The 23,672-nt window shown below is 47.0% G+C and overlaps 1 protein-coding gene across 8 annotated transcripts in view; it reads left to right on the top strand.

Moving 5' to 3' along the window:
- The window catches only part of CACNA1H (calcium voltage-gated channel subunit alpha1 H), a 254,577-nt gene that overhangs the window by 154,878 nt on the left and 76,027 nt on the right, over positions 1–23,672 (top strand). For all 8 annotated transcript variants that reach the window (XM_074597412.1, XM_074597409.1, XM_074597411.1 and 5 more), the window contains 3 exons: positions 8,194–8,286; positions 10,206–10,995; positions 15,176–15,588. In XM_074597412.1, coding sequence (XP_074453513.1) covers positions 8,194–8,286; positions 10,206–10,995; positions 15,176–15,588 — 1,296 coding nt within the window. The remainder of the gene's footprint in view (positions 1–8,193; positions 8,287–10,205; positions 10,996–15,175; positions 15,589–23,672) is intronic.

Below are 23,672 nucleotides of genomic sequence, written 5' to 3'. Positions count from 1 at the left end.
GAGAAGGTTCAGAGCTTGGGGGGAGATTTCAGGTTTGGGAAGAGGAAGGAGGTTCATTTGTCTCATTTCATCATTGTTTGGTGCCCTGATCTGTTCCACAGCTGTTGCCCACCTCATGTTTTTCGGCCTCTCTACATCATGGTTGAAATCCTTCCCTGAGGATTTTCTCCTTGCCTGGAAATCTTTCAGCTAAATCTGTAATGGGAGCTATACCTTCCATTCAAAATAAAGGAAAAACGGCATGTACTTCTTCTATGGCCAAATGCAAGAATGAGCTTGGAGTTCCTCCTCGTCCATGTTGTCACTCAGTTAAGAAAAGATCTCGTTTGAGGAGACGAGACCTGAAGCTCTAACATTGCTTTCCCTTAGAGTAATCAAAAACCTCCACCCTGGAACCTCCTGGCAGGGTTATTCCTCTTGGTTCCTACCCACGCATCTTTTTAGCTGGGCTGTCGCTCAGATGGATATTAACAGCAACCTTTTGGGGGCCTGTTTCTCTTGCTTTGTTGCTGGGACCTCAGAGTACCTCAACCAAGTTCTTCACAAAATGACAGCTCAGGAATGGTTACCCCAATGTCTCAAGAGTATTGTACCCGAGATGCTACTACTACACTTGCTTGCCTGTCTGCTGCAACCTCTCTTCTTCCACTTTCAGAGGCCTTAAATATTTTCGGGAACAACAAAAGGCACACTGAAGCAGAAGGAAGTGAAAGAGCCTCAGGCCTCCAACTGCAATCGTATTTGTGTGTGCAACATGTAGTTTTGTGGGCCGTGTTTTTCAGAAGCAGCTGTCACACTGGGTGCCCATGTTTTCAGAGTTTGAGTAGATAGTTTTTTGGCCAAAAGGACTATTTTTTTTTTAAACTGGAGATATGTGTCAACAATGCTTATCTGTGCTGAATTTGGCAAAAGGAGAGTTCTAAGCTGTTCATTTCCACTGTTTCAAGGTGATGCTTTGTCACTAGACTTGAATTTGTTTTGGATCACCAAAAATATTTCACTTTAAATGATGGGGTTTGAGTTTTGTTGGTGTTGCCTTTTTTTTTTTTTTTAATTTGGTCGGCCAAATAAACATCACTTTCTGCATTTGAAGAGCTTTCATGCTGAATGCCCAATCTAAAAATACCCAGCCCCTTTAAAGCATCTCAGACTGCGCTTCCAAGAGGATTAGATGCTTTTGAAAAATCTCCATCTAGAAGGCTAGAAGGAATCATTCTGTATAGCTCAAGTCAGAGAGGCCATCCTGATTCCAGGTCTGGGCCCGCTAAACTATTTGAGGTATTGGAGGGACCCAACACGGCACAGAAGCCTGCTGAAAACTCTGTAGCTTTGGATGGGTTTCATCCTACCTCGACCACAGATTCTTTTATTCAGCACAGAAAGAGGGGTGCCTGCAGCAAGCCATGGCCTAATCTGGAATCCAGCTAGGTGATGAAAAAGCCACTGGTCTTGAGGTGCATCAACCATTCTTACAGGGAAATCTTACTTGGGTTTGATTGCCCCAAGCCTTGCTCCATGATCAGTTGCTGCAATTGCACCTTGCACTGCGAGTTATATGTAGCGTAGGGGAGTCTTAGGTTCAGCTCCTTTACCCTGACGTCCCCACACAGACTGCGTTGAGTTGGCAGATCCATCCAGGAGAAGATGACACCCACCCCACCCCCCCAACTCTGATTAGTGTGAATGGGTAAAGCTTAGGCACCTGAAATATGTTTTGTGTCACAGTCTTGCACAGAGGGCTAGTTGTGCTTGAAGCTGTGCACCCTTTGTCCCTCATAGTCTCAAATATAGTTTGCAACAAGGTGTTAGAATGTGAATAACAGAAATCCTTGCTTTTTGCGTTGGGGCCAGTACCCCAAACTGCTGCTGTGCTCCAGACAGTGGTGTCTGGAGAAGCGCTGTCATTCATATGATTGCTATATGGTACACTCATCTGTAAGCAAGGATCTCAGGCTGGCTTTGGTTGCTTCTCATTGCAGACTCTTCATCTTTCAGCTTTGCTCTGCTATGAAACGCTGATTTATGGCGCTCTCTATGATAATGGACTCATTATTGCTGAAGCTAAACAGTTAAATGCATTCCCTGTGCAGAAGATATTTTACACAAACAATGAAGGCAGAGGATAATTATCACAGTAAATCAGACCTCATGAATATGGACTGAGATGTGATTTGTTGTAAGCAGCAGTCATCTGAAATCAGTGATGTTTTTGCTATCGGATGGGGATCTTGCGTTATTTAGTGTGAAACGGAGACGGCAACTAACCTTCCTTTTGCAGCAAAAGTTGTTGAGTTTTTATGCCATTTTTAAGCCCGTAGATTCACTTTCACAAGATTTTGGGTCACTAAAAACAGTATCACTAAAAACACGTCCAACTTTATCGCAGGCTGGCTGCGCTCTGCTTTTCGGGATCCCCGGTGCGGGATCAGCTGGTAACGCTGAGCAGAGCTCGCAAATTTGAGAGGTCACGAATTGAAAACAAATGCAAGATTGCAGTTTCCTTTTATTTTCTGTTTAGCAAGGGCCACTTTTCAGAGCAGATGCATCCTTTGCAAGACTCTCGATTTATAAAGAAATGGCTAAAGTTGCTTTGCAAAGTAAGCAAGCCCTCAAAGTGAAAGGAAAAGCATCTGTTCAAAGGACATTAGTCAGAATATAATAAAACCTGTTTTTCTGACCATGAGGTTACTTAACAACATGTGTCATGAGGAAATAATTAAAATTGTGAAGCTGGCTTCGAAAACAGTGATTTGATTAGCTGCCAAGCACTCTGCATACGGAAAAGGAATACTCCATTATTCACTGGTCAGTGCTTGCTAGCCAAATCAATATGCCCGAGAGGGCAGAATGCATAGATAAGAGGCTCTCAGAAATGAATACTGAAGGCCTTATAAAACTTACGGAGGCCATCATAGTAATTAATAGCTCTCACAATTTATATCATTGGATCTTGTCTCGATGAGGTTTATAAAAATAAAAAAACCCTTGAAGTAGGGCCAGGGAAATGATGAGATAAAAAGAAAATAAAACCAAATAATCCTGGCAGTCTTCAGAATTGCTGTTCAGTATAATTGATTTTGATGCAGATAATGCCCATCTTGTCCCCAAAGAACCTGAGTTAGGCCAAAGAAAAAGAGGCTGAATGCAAATTATAGACGTCAGTTAAGATGAACGCCTCAATGGTTTGGAAGTGCTTGGGTTTCTCTGTGTCTCTATATTGTCTCTGGCTTTGGCCAGGCACTGAGTTGAACGAGCACCTGCAATTCTGAAATCAACCACCAAGGAAATTTCTGTTTGCCAGAGCTACGCTTTTTAGGGGTTTTGATTAAAGCGTGAGATGCTGATTTTGATTCCCGTGCTTGGGGAGGTTGTCTCTACAAAGGAAGTTTGGTCAAGTAATCCTGGAAGTGACATCTTGCCATGAGAAAGATGAGGCCTCGGGGCCAGGCTGGAGCTTTGTATGCTGTGCATTCAGTTCTTAAGATCTTTTTGGCTTTGCTTCACGCAGTAATTTTCCAAACTTTCCTCAATTGATTAGTGGCACCTCAAGGTTGATTTGTATCTGCAGCAGTCCATCTGGCATTAGCCATTGGTGCTTTCTAATACACAGAAACCAATTCAGTATTTGACTTTACTAATTAAAGTAGTTTGGGTGTTGAGGTTTTTTGCCTGGATGATTTTTATTTTTTTTTTTACTTAACTGACGCTAAGGCAAAAAATAACCTACTCTTGGATTATAGCCAAGAACTCGCAAAAATTTTGGCAGAGCTCAAAGGCAAGGATTTTTATGATGAAAACTTTTGACATAATAAAAGAAATTGTTCTGCAGAGACCTTTGAGGTGACCTCAGAAAAAACAATATAAACCTCCTGTCTCCCTGGGGACAACGAGGAGGTCTGAGTTAATTGCCAGCTTCTTTAATCTGCATCTCTCTTGTGATTTTCACTCTGGAGTTTTAGATTGATTCTGATTAGCTTAACTAGAAGACCTGATTCTCTCCCCAGTTATGCTACTATAAATCAAACGAGCATCTTCGTTACAACTGATGAAATTATTGTGGCATGAGCAAACCAGGAGGATCAGAATCACAGAAGAGAAGACAAAAAAAAATAAGTATCTGATTGTCCTCTCTCATCCTGCTCATGTTAGTATGGTGATCAGGGAGTGCCTCACTGGGGACTGCATGAATGGTGTCCAAGCCAAAGACCAACGGAGTCAAAATCTATCCTTATATTCCCCTGAGTGTGCTTTCTGTTAAATCCCTGCGCTGATGGGAGAGAGGATCAGATGCAAGGCTCAGGGCTTTAGTACTCAGGCTCGTAGGTATTAATGGGAGGCAAATGATTTATCCTATCCCTGCCCATGCTGTGTAAGAGGTAAAAGACTGAATGCTTAGGCGAGGAGAATCAGACCGAGCGTCATACAGGGTCTCCCATGGGTTAGAGGACAGCTCTGTTCTCTGCCCCGAGTCTCAGTCCTTCGAAGGCAAAAATAATTTCCCCATGCTGAGAGGGCAGCATCTCCTTTCCCACTGGGTCTGCAGCATGTGATTGCAGTTGGCAGCACCCTCCAGGACAACCTTGCCAATCATCTTAATTGAATCTTTCATCTGTTTCCCTGCAGCTGCAAATTCTAGTGTGTCACGTATCTTGCACATCTTTTTCGTCAGAGTAGAATTAGGAAACGTGTTTCTTGCCGTCTTATCTCTGTTGATAAATAATTGTATGTTGCATTTATTGGGAGCTTTGAACTGGTACATTTGGAGACACTGTTTAATATGTCTGTCTGTGAACAACCATGGCTTGAACAGAATTTAATTACTGAGAATGGAGTGCTGAGATTGGAAAGCACAAGAAAGGTGCTCCAGGTCCTTGGAAGACATCTATAAAGGGCGTGAAGGGCCAAATGCTGGAGCTGCAGTCAACTGGATTAATCAGATTGGAAAATGAAGAGAGGAGGAAGTCATTTCTGCTTAGCGAAGTAGGTGATATTGCATTCAGGGTGCCCCAAGGGAGGAACAGTAGGCAAAGCAATGCTGAAAAAAATATATCCGTGTTCTTGGGAGAACAGCTAGAGTTGCTAGCTTTCCCTCTGAGTTCATCTGGTCTGAGAGTAAGTGTGTAGGATCAAACTGTGCATTGCAGCAGTGAAGCTTGCACCAGTGCAGATGCCTTTGACTCGGTTCCAAAAATAGTTAAAGAGTTTTGTTCATGGCGTATAGACCAGCTGTTGGCAAATTCAAATGGTCTGGCTCCCATTTGCACCAAGGCCTTGCCGGGGATATGCAATGAGATCTTGGAGTAGGTAAAAATGTACTTGTAAAGTCATTTGGAGCACTTTTAAAGGACAGCAGGAAAGAAGTCCACAGCATGGCCAGAATCAGTCTGTAAAAATCACAGACGCTGTTTCTGTCCAGACAGGTGGCTATGCATGTGTGTTGTCCTGCATTTCTCCAGAGCTATTTGTTTAAAAAAAGAAGACAGATGTCTGTGAGCACACTCTCTTACAGGATTGCTAGTACGTTCTAATCCTCGGCAGCTCAGGAATCCTTCCTGTAGGTACTGCTGCATTTATACTGGGTGATGAGTCCAAAAATGAATCCACAAAGATGTCAAACAGGAGAACAAAAGCCTAGTGGTCTATATATCCCTCCTGTGTCCCTTTGGTTTACAAGCGAGTAGTAAATAATGTAAATTCTAATTACATCTTAAATATTATGAGATCCGGATGAGCGTTTTCAGCCCTCCAGAGGAGAAATGTGGTGTGTCGATTGATTCTTGCTGAAAATGCTGTCTAGCACGCAAGAAAAATACCTCTATAAATGGTGGTTGGCCCTCACTCTTGTCTCAGCAGCTGTTTCCCAGGTGGGGAGCTGGCAGCGCCTGCAGAAGCCCAACAGCAGCCCTCAGGTAACTCCTTTTGTAGAGGGGGTTCTGTGTTTATTCATTTTAATACATTCTATTTGAGGATTGTCAACCAAATGCAAATTCGGTGCAGAGGTGTATCCAATACGTTTGGAGTCCCTGGGCTCATTTTTCATCCCTGAGTGTAAATGGATGGAGCACCTGCTGTGCCAGCTGTGGCAGCCTGACTCTGAAATGCCCACCCAAATAGAGGGGAAGAAAGGCAGAGAACTTTGAATGGCACAAAGGAGACCATTTCTTAGGTAGTTGGCAGTGATTTGGTTTAGCCTTGTGTCACCTCCCAACTTGATCCCTCCAGTTTCCCCATGAACAGGCATCGAGTGCAGGAGGTGATCGGCGGCTGCGCGCAGCCTGCACAGGCAAGGGATGCAGCCGAGAAGAACTTTGCTCGCTATAAATGTTTCAACCGTGTTAAAGGAAAGGCAGCAAAGGGCAGTTTGAGTTTGATTGCTTGTCCATTTCACACCGCTGAACAGACTGATTACTGCCTGTGTCTGCCCAGACAGCTTAACCCCTTCTCAGGCTCCAGGGTGTATAAGAGCAGCTGCATCCACGCAAAAAAAAAGTGTCTGCTGCTGAACATCACAGGTTGATTTCTGGGGTTCATGTTGACCAAAAGCATTCTTTTTGCTTATGTTAAACCCATGCCACTGGAAGCATAGCGTTGCTGTCTGATACCCATACATCACTAACCAGCAGCGAGGATGCGATATGAAAGAATATCTAAGGCATGTAATGAGGAATAGGAGAGGTGGGTGCAGTTTGTGTAAATGCAGCCAGCATGTCATCAGACACGATTGCTCAAAGTCTTTAGCAATGCTGAAAGAGTAAAACAGCTGCAGAGACAATTTTTACCTGCTCCTTGGCAGATCATGTTTATTAGGTTTAGCGTGGAGCTGTGCTCGCTGGCTTCTTCTCACCCAGCTGCACGGTGGGTGTTAAGTTACGCGTGCTTCAACGTGGGAAGTGGGTTTGAAAACTTGCCGGTAAGACATCGCCACGTTTGATTTTAGGGTGAGAGGAATCAAGAGTAAGTAGTGTTTCTCTTCCAGCACCCATGAGCTGACACAAGGTGCTCTGACAGTCTCAGGGAAACTGTGAGTACTGATGGTTGTGTGTACAGCAATGCTCTCCCCCTTGCAGGTGTGGCGATATACCAAAGATCCATATCTAGGAGCTTCTTCCAGCTCCTTGAAAAAAAAAAAAAACCAGGAGAAAAGTGGCAAGGATTCATGTCTGACTTCCCTGCAAGTGTTTTGTCCTGATGCTCCAGGTGTGACAAGAACATTGGGGGTTTTTTTCACTGCCTCAACAGCAAGTGCTTTATGGATCAGCTTTTCTGTACACGCCGTACAGAAGATCCTCCACACCAATGAGGCTTCATCCTTTTCTTGTTCACAGCAAGCTAATTCACAGTTCCTTCAGTGCAAACATGGTTTAAATCAGGAATGATGCCGCTGAAATTGGAGGCAGGCAGCAATTCTTGGTTTATTCTGGGACCACCAAGGCTCACATTAGGCGTAGCACATAGGGTACGTCAGCGCAAGTAAATTCAGACAGGAGCTTTGATTTTGTTGGAAATTAGGCTGAAATTTCAGCTCTAGGACTAGTAGCAAGATAGCACTAGAAGTTTGGTATGTTTTATCTAAATAAAATGTGTAAATTACATGGCAGAATTCGCTTTGCTCTGCACACAGCCTGTGCGGTGTTAATTAAATCCTCAGCTTCTTTTTTAGTGGAAGGAAGATAGAGAAAATGAGTATGAAATCAATTCTACATTTAATTAAGGTAACTCTCTTCCATTCAGATGCTTTCCCACTATGATGTTGGTGATGCAGTTGTAATGGTGAGCCAGTAGGAATCACAAAGAAATTGGTTTTACAGAAACTTAGGAATTTTATGGATAGCATTACAAAACCTGGACCCTAAGGTAAAAACCCAGATCTCTGCACAGAGAGGCTTTTGCTTTGTTTGTAATCTCTCCTTGGAATTCCTTTGCATTGGCTCAGAACCAGTGTTTTGGATGTTTCATTGTAATGTTTTATCATTTTAATCGTGCCAGATTCCTGTAAAAACTTCAGGCCGGTCCTTTGGTCACACACTGCTGCTGTCCTAAGCCAACTGGGAAAAGAAGTGCAGCAGGTCTACGTGGATGGATCATGAGAGACGGCTGGGGAGTGATGAATACCAGGCACTATCAGAAGATGGATGTTTACTAACTTTTTGGTTGACTCCTGTTCTTACACTTTCTTTCTCTGTCTTCCTGTAGGTTATAACCCTGGAAGGATGGGTTGACATCATGTATTATGTGATGGATGCACATTCTTTTTACAATTTTATATATTTTATATTGCTTATAATAGTAAGTATGAACTGTGAGATGCTCCCATTCCCTGTCCTTGTGGGGTAAGGTTGTTCCCTGGGCTTTTCACAGAGGAGAGCTTTTCACAGCCAGGGTTCAGGGTGGGAGACTTTCCTCCCGCCATAAAGCATCATTATGCAGGTTGTGATTAGTGCTGTAGATTATTGGCTACAACAGTCCTTTTTAGTGTCACATGTAATGCATAGTCACAGCTTGTCAGGCCATATGGTCTTCCCTCCCTCTTACTCTCCCAGTCTCGGTCTTGTCACCTTGATGCGTCCTAACTGTGGTGCCTTGGCCAAGCGACTGCTAATCAGAGCAAAAAGTGGAGAGGCTGTAGCTTTTCTTCCTTCAGCCTCTTCAATGTGCCAGAGGACGCCGCATTTCAGTGAAGGGACCTCAAACTGTTGAACTTCACCTGAGCCCTTTAAATAACAGTAGTAATAGCAGCGCACCTTTCTGAGGTCTTACGGTACCGTCATTCCTAAAAACAAAGTATTACTCGCTGGAGGTTGCCTTCAGAAGCTGCCATCCCCTGTTAGCAATGTTCAGCCTTGGCACAACCTTCTCCAGGGTCTACATCTGTGGAAAAGTTAAGCATTTAAGACAGGAGGATAGCAGAGGGAAAAGTACCATGTAGATGTCAGGCAGGACAGCGGGCGGAGGCACTTCAAAGTGCTTTTGCGGCTGGATATCCTTCATATATAACCCCATCTTCATCCGTGTGGTTTTTAAGGCCTTGGGAAGTCAAACCCCCACAGCTCCCGGTCAAACCACCAGTGGGAAAGGCATGGATCAGAGCAGTGTGGGAGTTTCCCAGTAATGGATAGCATTCTGAAGCCAGTGATTTTTGAGCCTTTAGCATTGAGCCATGCGTATTTGAGATTTAAGCTCCACTCTTTTGAGCCTTTTCTACATATGGATCCTCGCAGAAAAGCCAGAAGGTGACTAATCTCCAAGTCACTTGGAGCTGGGAATGGCACCCTTGCTGCTTCTCAAACAGTATCCAGGCTGATATTACAAACCATCTCCCAACGGCTTCCCCTGAGGATTCACAAGACAATGGCCCAGATTAAATCCATACGTTTCCTACTGAGCACAGCACAGAGGTTTGGCCATGCAGGCAGTGGCACTTTCTTGACGTCAGTCCCTTTCACGCCTAAGGGCACTGATTCTCTGATGGGAATATTTGACATTTTCCTTCGGCTGATTTATGAACTCAAGTGGTGAAAAAGCAGTTTGTGGACTCAACAGCTGCGGGAAGGATGTAGTCTTAGGTCACTTCACATTCTTGTTCTTGGGACTTCATTCTGAAAACCTGGTATCACCCAAGAACACATCAACTCAACTAGACAATAAATCAGGCCTTTCTAGGAGCACTAAAGCTCCTGGAGACATGTTTCTCTGTGTCAGAGAGATACAAGAGTACAAAGTCACAGATGCACGGACCCTGACTGTGCTCTTCAAAATGAGGGTACACTGTGATAGGGTGTGAAGTGATAGAGGAAGAGAAGAGGCAGTTTCAGTACAGCACAAATTGGACTTCAGACCATCTTTCCTCGCAGGTTGGCTGGGTGTTTCCTAGTGATCTGTTTGGTGGTGGTAGCTGATTGCGTTGTTTTTCATACACCCTGCATTAGTAGCAAATGTCATCACTGTTGAGGGAGAGAAAGTGGTGAAGGCTATTGTTAACAGCTTCCTTTGCCATTGCCAAAATAATTTAACATGGCTTAGGAGCAAACTTAGCAGCTCAGGCACATGTTGACATGACATTTGGTGAGCAGACCCTGAAATTTGGCACGTTTGGAAATCTCAGGATTTTTAAGAACCACACTTCAAGTCCAGACAGCATGTGAGGGTGAAGAGTGTGTCTTGCTTTGTAAAGTCCCTACTAATTCCTTTCCCTGTGTTTTCTCCAGGTTGGTTCCTTCTTCATGATTAACTTGTGCCTGGTTGTGATAGCAACACAGTTTTCTGAAACAAAGCAGCGGGAGAACCAGCTGATGCAGGAGCAGCGGGCCCGTTATCTCTCCAACGACAGCACAATTGCCAGCTTCTCGGAGCCAGGTAGCTGCTACGAGGAGCTGCTCAAGTACATCTGCCACATCTTCAGGAAGGTGAAACGGCGGACAATACGTCTGTACAATAACTGGCAGAGTAAGCGCCGGAAAAAAGTTAACCCAAACAGCACCACAAATGGGCAAAGCCACCGAGGCAAAAAGCGCATCACCTCCATACACCACCTCATCCACCATCACCATCACCACCACCATCACCACTATCACATCAGCAATGGGAGCCCTCGGGGGCCACGGTCCAACCCTGAGATCTGCGACCTGGAACTCAAGGTCATGAAACCTGGAGGTCAATTGATGCTTCCTTCTCCATCGCCCAACTTGCAGAGCCCTGCTCCTCCTCCAGATTCGGAGTCTGTGCACAGCATTTACCATGCAGACTGTCATGTTGAAGGACCACAAGTGAACTGTAAGTCTTCCAATGCCCCTGCAAGCATTAAGCTGACTGCCGGACTCTCCAACCATGGCAACATGAATTATCCTACCATCCTGCCTTCTCCAACTAGCAAAGCCAGTTCTATTCCGGTTCCCAAAGGAAAGAAGAATGGCAATTCACCTGTGGCCGTGGCTAATAGCCCTGTAAATTTGGGCACGGATTCTTATGGGAAGCTGCAGCAACTGGTAGGAGAGCATGGTAAGGACAAACAAGCTGGGGTTTTTTGCTTAGGAAAACTGGGTAAAGGGCAAACTACTCAAGAGTTAAGGTGTTAATGGTAGCCATGTGAGGCGGCTGGAGATGGAGGCTTTTTTGGAATGCTATTTGAACTCAGTGCTGAAACCAGAGGTCGGACAGGTTGAGGGACTGAGAGCTCTGTTCCTTCTACCCTTGTATTTGCAGACATTGGGTAAAGCAAGATGCAGGATGGTCCAGGCCAGTGGGTTCAGGCCACTGCTGGAGGCTTCTTTCCTGTGGTTACAAAGCATGTGTTTTTGAGCTCCTCTCACGTGCTTAGTGATATCCTGGAGGTTCTCCCTCTGTTCCCACACAAGAACAGATCTGTGCAGCCCCCGGAATTACAGCTCTGGTGAATGACAGACCTGCCAGCTGCAGCCCTGCAGCAGAGAAGCTCCAGCTGCTGGGAGATGGTACCTTGACAGGGAAGAGCAGGTAGAAGCTGGTGGAGACGAATAAGGTATAGGAAACATAAGTTTAAAACAGGGAGGCACTGAAAGAACTCAAAACAGACACTTCTAGAAACCCCTAGTTCTGCTCTGATGGGCCCCTGAGTGTCTGAATTTCTTTTTGGCAAGAAGAAGCAGTAGGTTTGGAGGAAGGCCCATGGCCACTGCAGAGCCTTGCTCTGTGCTAGTTCTCAGAAAATGCAAATGCATGTGAGGGCAGGAGTGTCACAGAGCTACAGGTCTCAGGCTTTCCCTCTCGTCTTTCCCCATGTGCAGAAGAAAAAGTAACGCAGGACTGAGCGTTACTGCAGATTTGGAGCTCTATTCAGTCGTAATGAATGAGGAACATCTTGGGGACTCTTTTGGACCCCTATCCCATCCGTGTCTCTGTAGACTCCAGCCACACCAGCACTGCTAGTTAGTGTAGTTTTATCTCCCTTCGTGTATAAATCACCCACTGCTGGAGTAGTAATTGCATGCAACACTTGGGTTTCTATTTTGCAAAATGTTTCCAGACCTCATGGCTGGAGCTAAGGGCTGAAAAATAGTCTTAAGCCTTCAAACAGTAAAAAGGCAAAAAGGTCTAGCTTCTATTTTTCGACCTCTTTAAGCCAAACTCGTCATCTGTTTTTTTCAATGCCTGTGTTTTCCAAAACTGTTTATCTGCGTGTGCATGGACACAAATGTTTATCCTAGTGATGTATGTGCTGAAAAAATACCAAGCCTAGCCTGGGGGGGGGGGGGGGGGGGCAGGTCACAGTAAAGGTTGCTTGCCAAATAGGTTGGGTGGCTTGTCTTTGTTAGTTTGGGTTTTTTTTCAAGCGACCATACAAAAGGGTAAAGTGGATTGTTTATAGAAATTGCATTCGGCGTACATTTCTGTACGCTTGGGAGCTTAGCAGGAGGGCAGAAGAGGGCAAGGTTAGTTGCAACGTTCTTCCGTTGTTAAGCGAGGGCTTTATATGAATCACGGGTACATCTTTAACTATGCAAGTTAATGAAGGTTATTATGAGAATGTGTATTTACCTTGAGATAAAAGCCTAGGCCGCACAGAAGTCTGGAACTAGGAAAGCAAGGCCGAGCAGAAGAGCTGTTTCTTGAACGGCAGTGCCCAAGTCAGAGGTTTTGTTCTTCATGCTTGCAAGGGGATCTGCTGCTGGGGTCCTCTTCAGGAAAAGAAAGACCCAGATCTCAGTCCCAACTGTGACATACCAGGGACACTTCAATGACTTAGGAGATTTTCACATAGCCTGTGGAGGTTCTTCGAAAGCTGGAGGTTAGATGGAGTTGCTATTAATAATGCAATTATAGTATCCTCTTTTTACAGAGGCATTTCAGCCCAGAGGATGCCAAAATGCTTTAAACAAATATCCTGAAATTGGTTTGTCTCTTTCAGAAGTGTGGTCATATCTAAGGGAAGGGGGTGGATGCCGCAGCTCTTGGCTGGTGAGCAGCAGCAGCTTATCTGGCACCCTGAGGAGCACAGGGGCTGGGAAGGGAAGCAAGTCGGCCGGTCCAGCTGGAGACCCTGTCCCACAATTTGTCAGTGCCCAGCTCTTCCCCTCCACGGCTCCGGCTCTTTCCAGGCTCTCCTTCCCACTCTTGCCGCAGCCCCTCCTGCCGTACCAACAGGGCCGAGTCAGATTCACTTCTGCACCACAACCATCTTCATGCAGATGATGGATGTGTCTTACAGGTTTCAGGAGGATCTTTAAGTGCCAAACAAGCCAGCTCCTGAGGGTGTAGCTCTGCCAGGCACAGCTCCCAGCTCATGTTTCTCCATCCCAGCCTACAATTAGCAAAGGAGCCATGTTAAGTCCCTACCCTGTGCTCGACGGGAAAGGTGAGACCCTCCTGGCCTCAGCCTCTCTGGGCAAACAAAGAGCTATTTCACTTAATTCTCTCCCCGCTCTTACAAGTCAACAAGCAGATTCTGTTCACTGCAAGACTTGTGCAAGGAGAGCACACAAGTGATAATTGAGAGCATTAAGGAGGCATTAGCAGCCAGGGCACTCACAGCCCCAGCTGGAAACAAGGTTGGTGTCTGCTGGGAAAGATGCAATTGTGGGAGAGAGTATTCTCTTCCCTTCTTTTGTTGTGGAATTGAACAGCATAAAGTACAGCCTGTTCCTCCGTGTTCTCGTGCCCTGCAATGCTGTGAGGTTATTTTAGCAGGCAGCCAAGGAGACTCTGGTATTTTGAAGACATCTGCGGCGCCAGTGTTTTTCATATAATTTTTAACGCTTTGATAGCATTAAGGATGTCTGGCGAGCCCCCACTACCTCTGCTATCTGTGCTACTGTGGCCACACTGCAGTCTTTCCTCATCAAACCCATCCCGATCAGAAACGCCACGCTAATGTGCGGTGCTGCACTGGTGCTGCTTGTGGGTTGAGTAAGGGGGTAAATATTTCTGATCTTCCTGGTGTCTTTGACATAATGCCCAGGAGGAGAACAGCCCTCTCCTGCAAGGCTGTTTTGAAGGCCAGTGATATCTGAGTGACATTCAGGCAAGTAAAATATATTTTGACCCTTGTCACAACCCAGTTTTCAAGCTAATGGGGTGTTTTATTTCATTTGGTGCTGCCTTCTCTTTAAAGGCGTCCTCAAGTGTCAACAAGGAGTAGCTGAAATCAGCAGCGTTACTGCTGGGTGAGCTCCAAGCTCCTGGGCCCAGAGCCAGGAGCGTCCACTGCCTCTTGCTTGGACTCCCCAAAACCTCTCCAAGTGTCCCCATCCAACCTCCAGTCAGGGATGTGTCACAAAGGAAAACTGTCCCCTCACCTTATTTCCCTGAACCTCAAGGAAAGTTGTCGTTGATGCATTTTCGTTGAACGGCATTTTGTAGGAAGGATCCCATGCTCGCAGTATTGCCTTCCTGTTGGGTTTTTTCTGTCATTAATATCTGGTTCCTAAATATGAGGAAACTAAGAATTTAGTTTCTAAATAAGAGGAAATAAAATCTGGTTCCCGTTCCACCTGAATCATCCTTGTTATGCTTGTCCGTATCACCTCCGTACCTGGGCTCTGTGAGGGCAGCCAGCATTTCTCCTCACACCACGAAACATGTGGCAATGTGTTTGATTTTAAAACACCCTGAACACTCTGTGCCTCAAGCAAAGAATTCACCTGAGCTTTATTAAAGGCTGAAGGAGGGATGAAGGAGACCGAAGGGACTACGTGACTCTCCGAGCTGTGATCCATGGTCTGTAGCCACCTTTGGTCCATTTCTCCCTCTCCCTCCTCATTATCAGCTAAATGGAAGCCCTATCTAAATTGGGTGTAGCAGCTTGATAGCGCTCAGATCACCACTAATGATGTTAGCCTGGTCAGATATAATCAAAAATAATTGAAAGTGAGAGGTGTGCCGGTCAGTCTTCTCCCAGCAGCAGAGCATAAAATGGCTGCCACGCTGTGTGGAGAGGGGCCCCTTGACCCCGTGTCCATGGAGGGGGCTAGAGGGTGGGTGTCAGGGCTGGGGGAGAGGAGGACAGAGAGGAAGAATGAGGCAAAGTGAGAGCCGCTTGGTAAGATGGACGGCTAGAAGGCTGTACTGGAGTATTACATTTATTTGAGGACGCGGCAGAAGCTGCTCTGCCCTGGACAGGCCCAGCGCCGCCCGAGCGGGGACACGGGGCCGTCCGCCATGTTGAGGGTGTGAGGGGGCTCACGGTGTGCCTCTCCCCTTGCAGGTCTGCGGCGGACGCCCAGCCGGCTGTCGGGGCTGAGCGCAGCCTGCCCGCTGCCCAGCCCGCCGGGCGGCACCCTGACCTGCGAGCTGCAGGACTGTCCCTTCTGTGCCAGCCTCCTGGAGGACCCCGAGTTTGCCTTCAGTGAGTCCGACAGCTGCGACTCCGACAGCAATGGCGTCTACGAGTTCACCCAGGACCTGCAGCACGGCGACCACAGAGACCAGCTCCAGCAGCAGCGGGGCAGGAGGAGGAAGAAGAAGAAGAAACCCAAGGAGAGGAACAAGGTCACCCGCCTGTGGAAGGCTTTCGGCAGCAAGCTGAAGAGGATCGTGGAGAGCAAGTATTTCAACCGGGGGATTATGATAGCCATTCTCATCAACACGCTGAGCATGGGCATCGAGTACCACGAGCAGGTGAGTGCGGGACTGGCCTGAAGAGCCCTGAGGGTTTCTGGTTTCAGGTGCTCACGGCATGGCGGCTTGCATGGTGGCTTGGGGTGACTGTCAAAGCCATGCCAGAGGAGGGAGCAAATGGTTTTCATGCAAGTTGGAAGCAGCAGATGATCCTGCAGACGTGTGATGAGCAGGAGCATCCTTCCGTGTGCGAAAAGCCTGGAAGGTGGCTGACAGCGCTGCGGAGGTGTGGGGAGTTTAAATGTGTGTTAGGACTCAGCAGCTCAGAGCCTGACAGCTTAAGTTGTTTGCTGTGAATTATTCATACAAGCGTGAATTGTTGTGGTGGAAATACCCCTTTTGTCTGATGGTGGTGGTGCACAGCGGACCTTGTAGTGCAAATAACCCACGCAGAAGCTTCTTCTTTGATCCTGGTCCTTTAAATAGAGACTTAAACTGTCAGGCAATGCTAAAAGCAACAAAGAAGAAAAAAGTTAGTTTCTCCCTGAAGGCTCCAAAACCTTTAATTTGATCTCATAGGGGTGCAAGTAGGTCTTTCTTTTAAGTGTTTGGAGGGAGGAAAGAGAAATCATGCTGTTCCCAGTCTGAACATGGTGATGGCAGAAAGCAGTGCTGGCAGCTGAGGACAGCTTGTCCTTGTTGGCTGATGGGAGCTGGAGGGGCCGTGCAATGGGAGAGGGACGTGAGTCTCTCACTCTCATCTGAGTATCTCCAGTTGGTCACTCTGGGGAAAGCTATGCTTTTCTGGGCTTTTCTTTCTGGGAAAAACTGGTTACTTTCAACCGTTTTCTCGAGACGTGCTCTGGAATGTCTCGTGCTGCATCTATATCAGGTGCAGAAAACACTTCCCAGCGAGGCCAGGAGGTCCCCACACAGGTTTTCTATGAGGTCGGTGGTCCAAGGTTCATCAAGTGCTCCCCCAAAATCTCCACTGCAGGATCAGGACCAGGTCAAGGTTATTTATAAAGCGATATAGTCTTGTCTGCTCAGGAGTGAAAAGGCAGGGTATCATAGTACATCCAAAGGCAGGACAAGAGGCTCTGCATTTTCTTCTCTGTCATTCCCCAGGATTAAGTTCTGCTCAGCACCATGGCAAACAACCCTCCGAGTGCTGCTACTTTATTTTTTTCTCCACTTAGGTGCTTTAAACCCCCGTATTCCGTGATGTCTGAGGCGTATTTTCTTTCAGAAAAGCAACTACTCAGCTAAAACACACGAACCTCAGCCCTGCAACAGTAAATTAGTTCACACTTACAAGCAGAGAGTGTCCAAACTCAACAAGGAAATAGCTGTCGCTGTCAGCTTTCTGTCTGGTTAGTTGTTCCACAACAAGTTTTAAAATTAGGAAATACACCTTGTCAGTTGCCTTTGAATAGACTATTCATTCCTCACAGCGGCTGCGTTTCTGCACGGATACTTTTTTGTCAGGCGGATGCAGCTTTGTCAGTCCTTGGATATTGCCATGACGGGTGCTGGGGGAAAACCGTAGGCAGGCTGCGGTGAGAGAGCCCAGGGATCGCATGGAGTCTGTCCACAATCACTCGTATAAAGGTAAATTGTGATAATTACATCCTTGCTGCTAACAAAGGAGAACTGTAGCCAGCAGGTTTATATTGGATTTTACCTTGTAAAAGATTTGCTCTAAACCATCTCAAAGCCAATGGCAATAAAGATTCTGAAGCTTTTGGCTACGGAGCATCAGACTCCCGCCAGCTTTGCTCGCAAGCACTGCCCAGTGTGAGCCCAATAAAAAGGGAGGAATTTTGTAGTGAAACCTGTAAAAGTTCCTCCACGTGCCTGACTGCAAAGTGTCTCTGGTATGCGGTGGGGATAACGAGCTGTGGAGCTGTCAGAACCCAGCTTCGAAACACCTCACCCAAGCACTCTCCTATCAACAGAGTGACCTCCAGGGCATCGCCAGAGGCTGAGAGGTGATCCGAAAGTAATAGAAAATGGCTCTAGGCTCCCGGCCTGTTTGGCTTGAAAGTCTGGGCCTTCTGTGAGCAAAGCGGGGTGATTTCAGAACCCACAGCCCTCCTTGTGTGAGAATTGGCTGCAAGACTCGGGGTTGGGGGCTGGCTTTGTGCGGAGATAAGGAGGAGATGCCTGAGCGAAGCTGTCACGAACCCACAGCATGGTGTTGGGACAGAGGGAAGGTGAGAATGGCTCGTTTTGGGTATGCCATGATTCTTGCCAGGAAAAACAGTTTAATCACAGCTTTCTAGTTACTGAGTGATTGATGCTGCCAAGTCACTCTGCATCTCTGCTCAGAGCAGGTATTACAAGGTGAGAAGGTGTGAGCCTTCCCTCGGCTGTTAATCAGGCGTGGGTGTTGCCATCGTCTCCTTCTCCATCCTCCCAAGGGCAAACCTGGAGGCCATTCCCCGAGTCATAAGGATTTAGGAGCTGCCTACAAGGATAGCTACTCTGGCTCTCCTCTGCTTTCCTCACTCCCTGCAGGCTGTTGAGTGTTACCCAGAGAGCAGGGTTCAGGGGCTCCTGTTGGGGATGCCTCCTCTGCTCTGTGTCTGCTGACAGCAGCATGGGCAGGGTACGCCATGCAAAACATCACCTGCTATGGAGACGTTTGCTCTGGGTGGAACAGCTTCAGCAGGTTTCCTGGTCTCAACTCTTGACACTTGTTTCCAGCCATTGACCAGTTTTATCGAACTGGGCTGCAATCAGTGCAGCAGCCACAGGGAAGGCCTCCCCAAACCTCATTGTCTGTAAGGGAATGCCCAGTCCATTTTATAAAATATTATTAATGGCTGCTTGCTTTTCTTTTCCAGCTTCTCAGACTTCACAGTCACTGGTGGCTTTGAAAATAGATGGGCACACCATATACGTTTTTATTTCAGAGTGCTATTCAAAGCCAAGGCATCAATCCTCTGTGTGTGTGGGAGGGGTGGAGGGTACTGAACAACATATGGCGTGGAAGATAGAGCAGTACTAGTCCTTGGTGTGTTATCTCGCCTTTTATCCCGGGACATAGCAGCACTCTGCAGAGAAGTCTCGCGGAGCCCTCTTGAGGCAATCGAGCATTATTGTCCATATCTTCTGGATGAGGAAATCGAGGTTGCAAGGTGCCAGGCTGGAGGCAAAACCCAGTGGGCTTTACTGCTGGCCCTTATTGTAGCCACAGGGCAAGGGGGCATGTGTGCTGTAGCAGCACATTGGAAACACCCTTTGACAAGACAGGAAGGTGATCTGTGTCTCTACTGCCGCAGTCCTGGATGCTACCTCCAGATGAATGAGACTTGTCCATATCCAAATCCCCTCAAGGCTCCAATATGTGTTTTTATGGGAATTTGAAGCTCACAGCGCTCGGCTCACATGGTTACTCTGGCTGCTTTTGGCTAACATAGCCGGCACCACCTCAGTTCATGCATGTAGCCCACATGATACCCTTTAAGGCAAGGATCCTGTCCTGTGGCTAAGGGCATGACTGCTGTAGCAGCTAGCTGACTCACGGGAAAGATGAGGAGATGCTAGAACTGCTTTGCACAGAGCTGTCCTTTAGCAGTCCCGTTCTTCTCAGAGGCAGACTGAAGATTTCATGGCAGCACAGCCGGCTTGCGGCAAGAGATCCGGGTAGCAGGAGGCAGCTGATGATGGGAAGCGAGTTTCTTTGGGACTTCAGTCATTAGCAGCAATCGGATCCTCCCGCACAACGCATCCGCGGGGTTAACAGCCAGCTCTGTCTCCAACTGCCACGTTGTACATGGCTGGTAATTAGGAGGTTACAGGATGCTGTTAGTTAGCAGCAGCGCAACTTGTATTTCAAAGGTTAATTGGCTGGTTTGGAGTTCCTTTTTTTTCCCCTCTTCTTGTGCTTTATTTATTTATTTGTCTATCTCCAGCACGAGTAAGCACTCCCACAGATAAGGAAAGCCAAGTATAAAGGAGGAAGCAATCCTTGCATTAATCTTCCAGGCAATTTCAATACATTGGATGATTTTGTTATGCATTCATTGCAGCCGACAATTCTCCAGAGCATCTGAGAACATGCCATGGCACTGCAGCAACCAAGCAGGAACATCACGCTCCAAAAGCATGACCTCTGCCCTGCCTTTGGGGCAGTGGGGAGAGGTGCTTGGCACAAGCAGGTACTGTTCCAGGAGCTGGATTTCCAAGTGCCTCTCTGACACTGAAAGCTGATACCTTTTTGTCCCAGAGTCAGCTCCTGTGTGTGCTTCACTGACTGGTCCGAAGAAATAAGCGCTACTTCTTTGGTCCGCCTAGATTCCCAGCTCTCCGGTTGTCCAGTAGAAGGGCAGAGTCCTGTTCATTTTTCCACAAGAGATGCTGGCGTTATCCCTGCCTGATATTCATCCTTGAGACCGTCTGGTTTAAGTTGTGAGGAGAGACCCCCACTTGGCTTCCCAGAGGAATTTGCAGAAGTAGCTGTTGGTACTTGTAATGATTCCACATAAACGGCTCGATTTACATCAAATGGCACTAGAAATGCTATTTTATATTCACTTCTCAGAAGAGAAGTACAAATTAGTATTTGTTCCAAGCTATTGCTGTTCAAAGAGCATTTAATTGCTTTTCTGATCCCTCATCCATGGCATGTTTCGTTCAGAGCAGCTGTCTTCAGAGTAGGTTGGAGCTGACCTTGCTGGGTACCCAGTGGTCCATTGCTTACCAGCGTAAGAGAAGTATTGGTTTTGAGTAGTGCTTTTTATTGTTGTGGAGTAAAAGTAATTCTGTGTGATTTAAGGTAGCAACTAGCCTCTCTAGTGACGCTCTATTTTAGCATTTGTCAATTTTGGCTTGAAAAATTGGTTTGGCTTGAAAAATCAGTTTGGCCTGGAAAGCTCAGCACTTACTCAGAAAGCAGAGGAGAATCTTTCAGCAGTGTTTGAAGCAAATTGCTTAAATTCCTTTTGAGTTGTGAGTCAACAAAATATTACCCTGATCTGAGATTCTCACTTTCAGCTAGCAAAACTTGTTCACTCTTACAACTTTTTGTGTGATCCAGTCTTAAGAACTCACACGCTGGTTGGACTTGAAGCAAACAGATTCCCCCAGCCCACCTCAGGATGTGAAAATTCAGCCTAGTGTTTTTGTGCTTGTTGCATAAATGGTGTGAGACTCATTCTGCCCTAAGTGGTCCTTTTGTTTGACGTGTTTGGCCTTTGTCAGCTGCACACCAAGCTGTCCCTCCTTGCTCCCCCTCCAAGGTCCCAGCAGTAAGCGCGGGGTGGACAGCTGTCCCCACGGGCTGGTTTGGTAGGGGAGCTGTATTGGTTGAGAACACATGCTGGGTCTCCTGAGGAGAGTGACAGAAATTTGACTCATTCAACAAACACCTTGTGATAAGCTGAATCCTGTCCCCACCTCTTGGGAGAGAAGCGAAGGGCTTTGTCTGGAGACATTGGGTAAGAAAGATGTTTCCCATCCTCTTTTGTGCCCTGAGATCATGACACCTTTTTAGTGCTCTCCAGGCCCCCTTTTTGCAGACAGCCACTCTGTCAGGACATTAACAAACCTGGTAACAGTTTGGGGATCCCTTCTGCACAGTTCAGGCTGCAGGGCTTCTGATGAGAGCCAGCAGCAGCTCATACGTGGAGCATTTACACCTGGCAAGGTGTCGTTCCCATGTTAGAGGGAATCAAGGGTCAGAGGCAAGATAGCATAAATGGATGGCAAATGTTCACAGTTAAAAGCCAGGTGGCCCAGCCCAGGGCTAGATCCCTGGCTGCTGGACCTTAGCAGCTTTTACGGCAAAGGGTGTAAATCACATCCTTCCATGGGGAGCCTACCTTAAGTGGTATTCACGGAGCCTTCTCTCTCTCTTACTCTCTTCTGTAATTTAACTGCTCTGTTTTCGTTCTGCTGGATTGTATGTTCTTGGTATATTTTTTTTTACTATATAAGGGAAAGCATACTAGAGATCCGTCCATTCCTCTGCCTCCTACCAGACAGGAACAGCACCTCTCCAATGCAGAAACTGAGTGTAATAACTCATTCGAGTGCTGACATACAGAGCGGTCAGGGGAGAGTGAGGAGAACAAGAGAGCTAGTCATGGCGAGGGGAGTTTGCAGTCTGATCTGGTTCCTATAGATGTGCTCATTAGTCTAGGGAATAATATTAGGCTATTCCCTGTGGAATTGTAGGCACGTTTTACCACCACCAGTGGTTCAGTTCCTTCCCCTCACTTACGCCATTAGTTGTTCTCTGTGGTGAGGGATTGGCCATATAAATCACATCTGCTCGCTGCGAAGATGACAGACTTCTTAAGCAGGTGATAGTAACATGCTGCCCAGCGTAAGCTGTTGCATGGAGACTGGAGATCCGCACAGCACCAGTAAGAGACCCACGCCGTGTAGCCACGGTGTGTGGGACCCACCAGATGCATTTCTTCCATCTGGGTCATGCAGCGAGTCAGCTGAGACAGTCATGGTGCCCTCCAAGGCTTCCGAGACTGAATCCATGAAACCCCTCTGCTTCATAAACATACATGATGGCAATGGGTGGTTATATATAGAATGTAGACAGATTGTTTGCATTTCAACTGACAGGTAAAATAAACCAAGTGTAATATAGCCCCGAGAATGAAAGCAGAGTGCACTTGCCAGCTGCATTTCATCACAAAAATGTGCGTAAATCACGGCCATGGGCGGCCGGCCTCAAATGTTATGCTGACAATGGCTCTAATGTGCTCCAAGGCAGGGAGGCTTGACACAGCTGGACAGTGGGGTGTTCACTTTCTGCAAAGGGAAACTGCAATGAGAGAGGGCCTAATGAAGAAGGTGGCTTTCACAAACAAAGAGTGTGGCACTGCACCGAGCCTGTGCCTTCCTGCTGGCTGTCAGCTGAATGCTTTTCATCTGGGAGTGGGTTTGGTGAGAGGGAGGTTGGCTTTGATCAGGTAAGCGGGCCTCGGGGTGAGCACGCTCCATGCTCCAAAGCAGACCTACCTGGTAGTCCCTTGCCTGAGCAATGACAAGATACAAGTTGGAGGAAAAGCTCAGTGTCTGGTTCGTGGCAGCTGTGATCAGCAACCCCAGAGAGAGATCGTGGTGCCTGCAGGCAACACGCAGAGCCCCAGTCAGGTCCCTCCGAGCAGCCCACGTGGCTTTGGTACTGCACATGGCAGCAGCTTGCTGTTCTTCATGAAAGGCAGCTGAGCTACAGGGACAAGAGCAGGGGTAGCAGAGGAGCAAACGCAAACAGCTGAGACAGCCAAACCAACCGATAGGGGCACAAAAACATGCTTAGGCATCATTGGCAAGGCTTGGAGAGGAACGTGCCCTGGAGTGGCAGGAAGCAAGAAGCGGCTTGGATTGTCTGAGGAGCTCTGGGGAGGATTCAACTGCTGGTCAACCAGGAACAACACCTCCTATGTCAGCTGAGGCCGTCTTTTTGTTTCCTTACATTTTCCCAGTCTGTCTGCATCCATCTTTTGTCGTCTTGGATTTTTTTGTTGCACAAGACAAGGATTGCATTTTGTGTTCCGTGTACATCACCCCGCCATGTGGGGCTCCTGGGCAGGGCCTGATGGATGTTATTATAAGTAATAATAATAGTGGGAATGGGAACAGAGCACTGCACCTCTCCCTGCACCAGTTTTTATGCCTGGAGGTTGCAGGTAGAGTCTGTGAAACTGAGTTTACAGCCTAAATTCAAACCAAATGCAACAGGATTGTAACACGAGAGGGTTTGCAGATAAGAGGATGGGGAGGGCGGTACATGATAGTGCTGTGCCACGGAGTAATGGTGCCTATAGATTAGTGGTTCCCAACTGTTAGGAGGCAAAGGAAATAGTCATGTTTAATTTAATACTTTCATGTATTTCCAACCACTCCCTGTGGATGATTGCTTTCTATGCAGACCCGGAAAATACAAAAAGGCTTGAAAATAGATTTAACTGAGAAAATGTCAGGAAGGTGTAGAGAAGACAATCGTGCTACACCTAAGAGTGAAGTGGGGTTAGTATTTGGCAGTACATACAAAACGATGGCAACTTGGTGAGCTCTGGGTGGAGATTCAGTGGCATTGCTAAGGCGTCCTCTACACCGCCCTTCTCTGGACCTCAGTGGTGAGAGGCAGAGCCAGCTGTCCCCATCGGCAGGCA

Source organism: Larus michahellis, chromosome 8 (genome assembly GCF_964199755.1).
Source record: "Larus michahellis chromosome 8, bLarMic1.1, whole genome shotgun sequence".
Taxonomy (NCBI): Eukaryota; Metazoa; Chordata; class Aves; order Charadriiformes; family Laridae; genus Larus; species Larus michahellis.
Note: the sequence above shows the minus strand (reverse complement) of the source record. Positions and strands in the feature narration are given on the sequence as shown.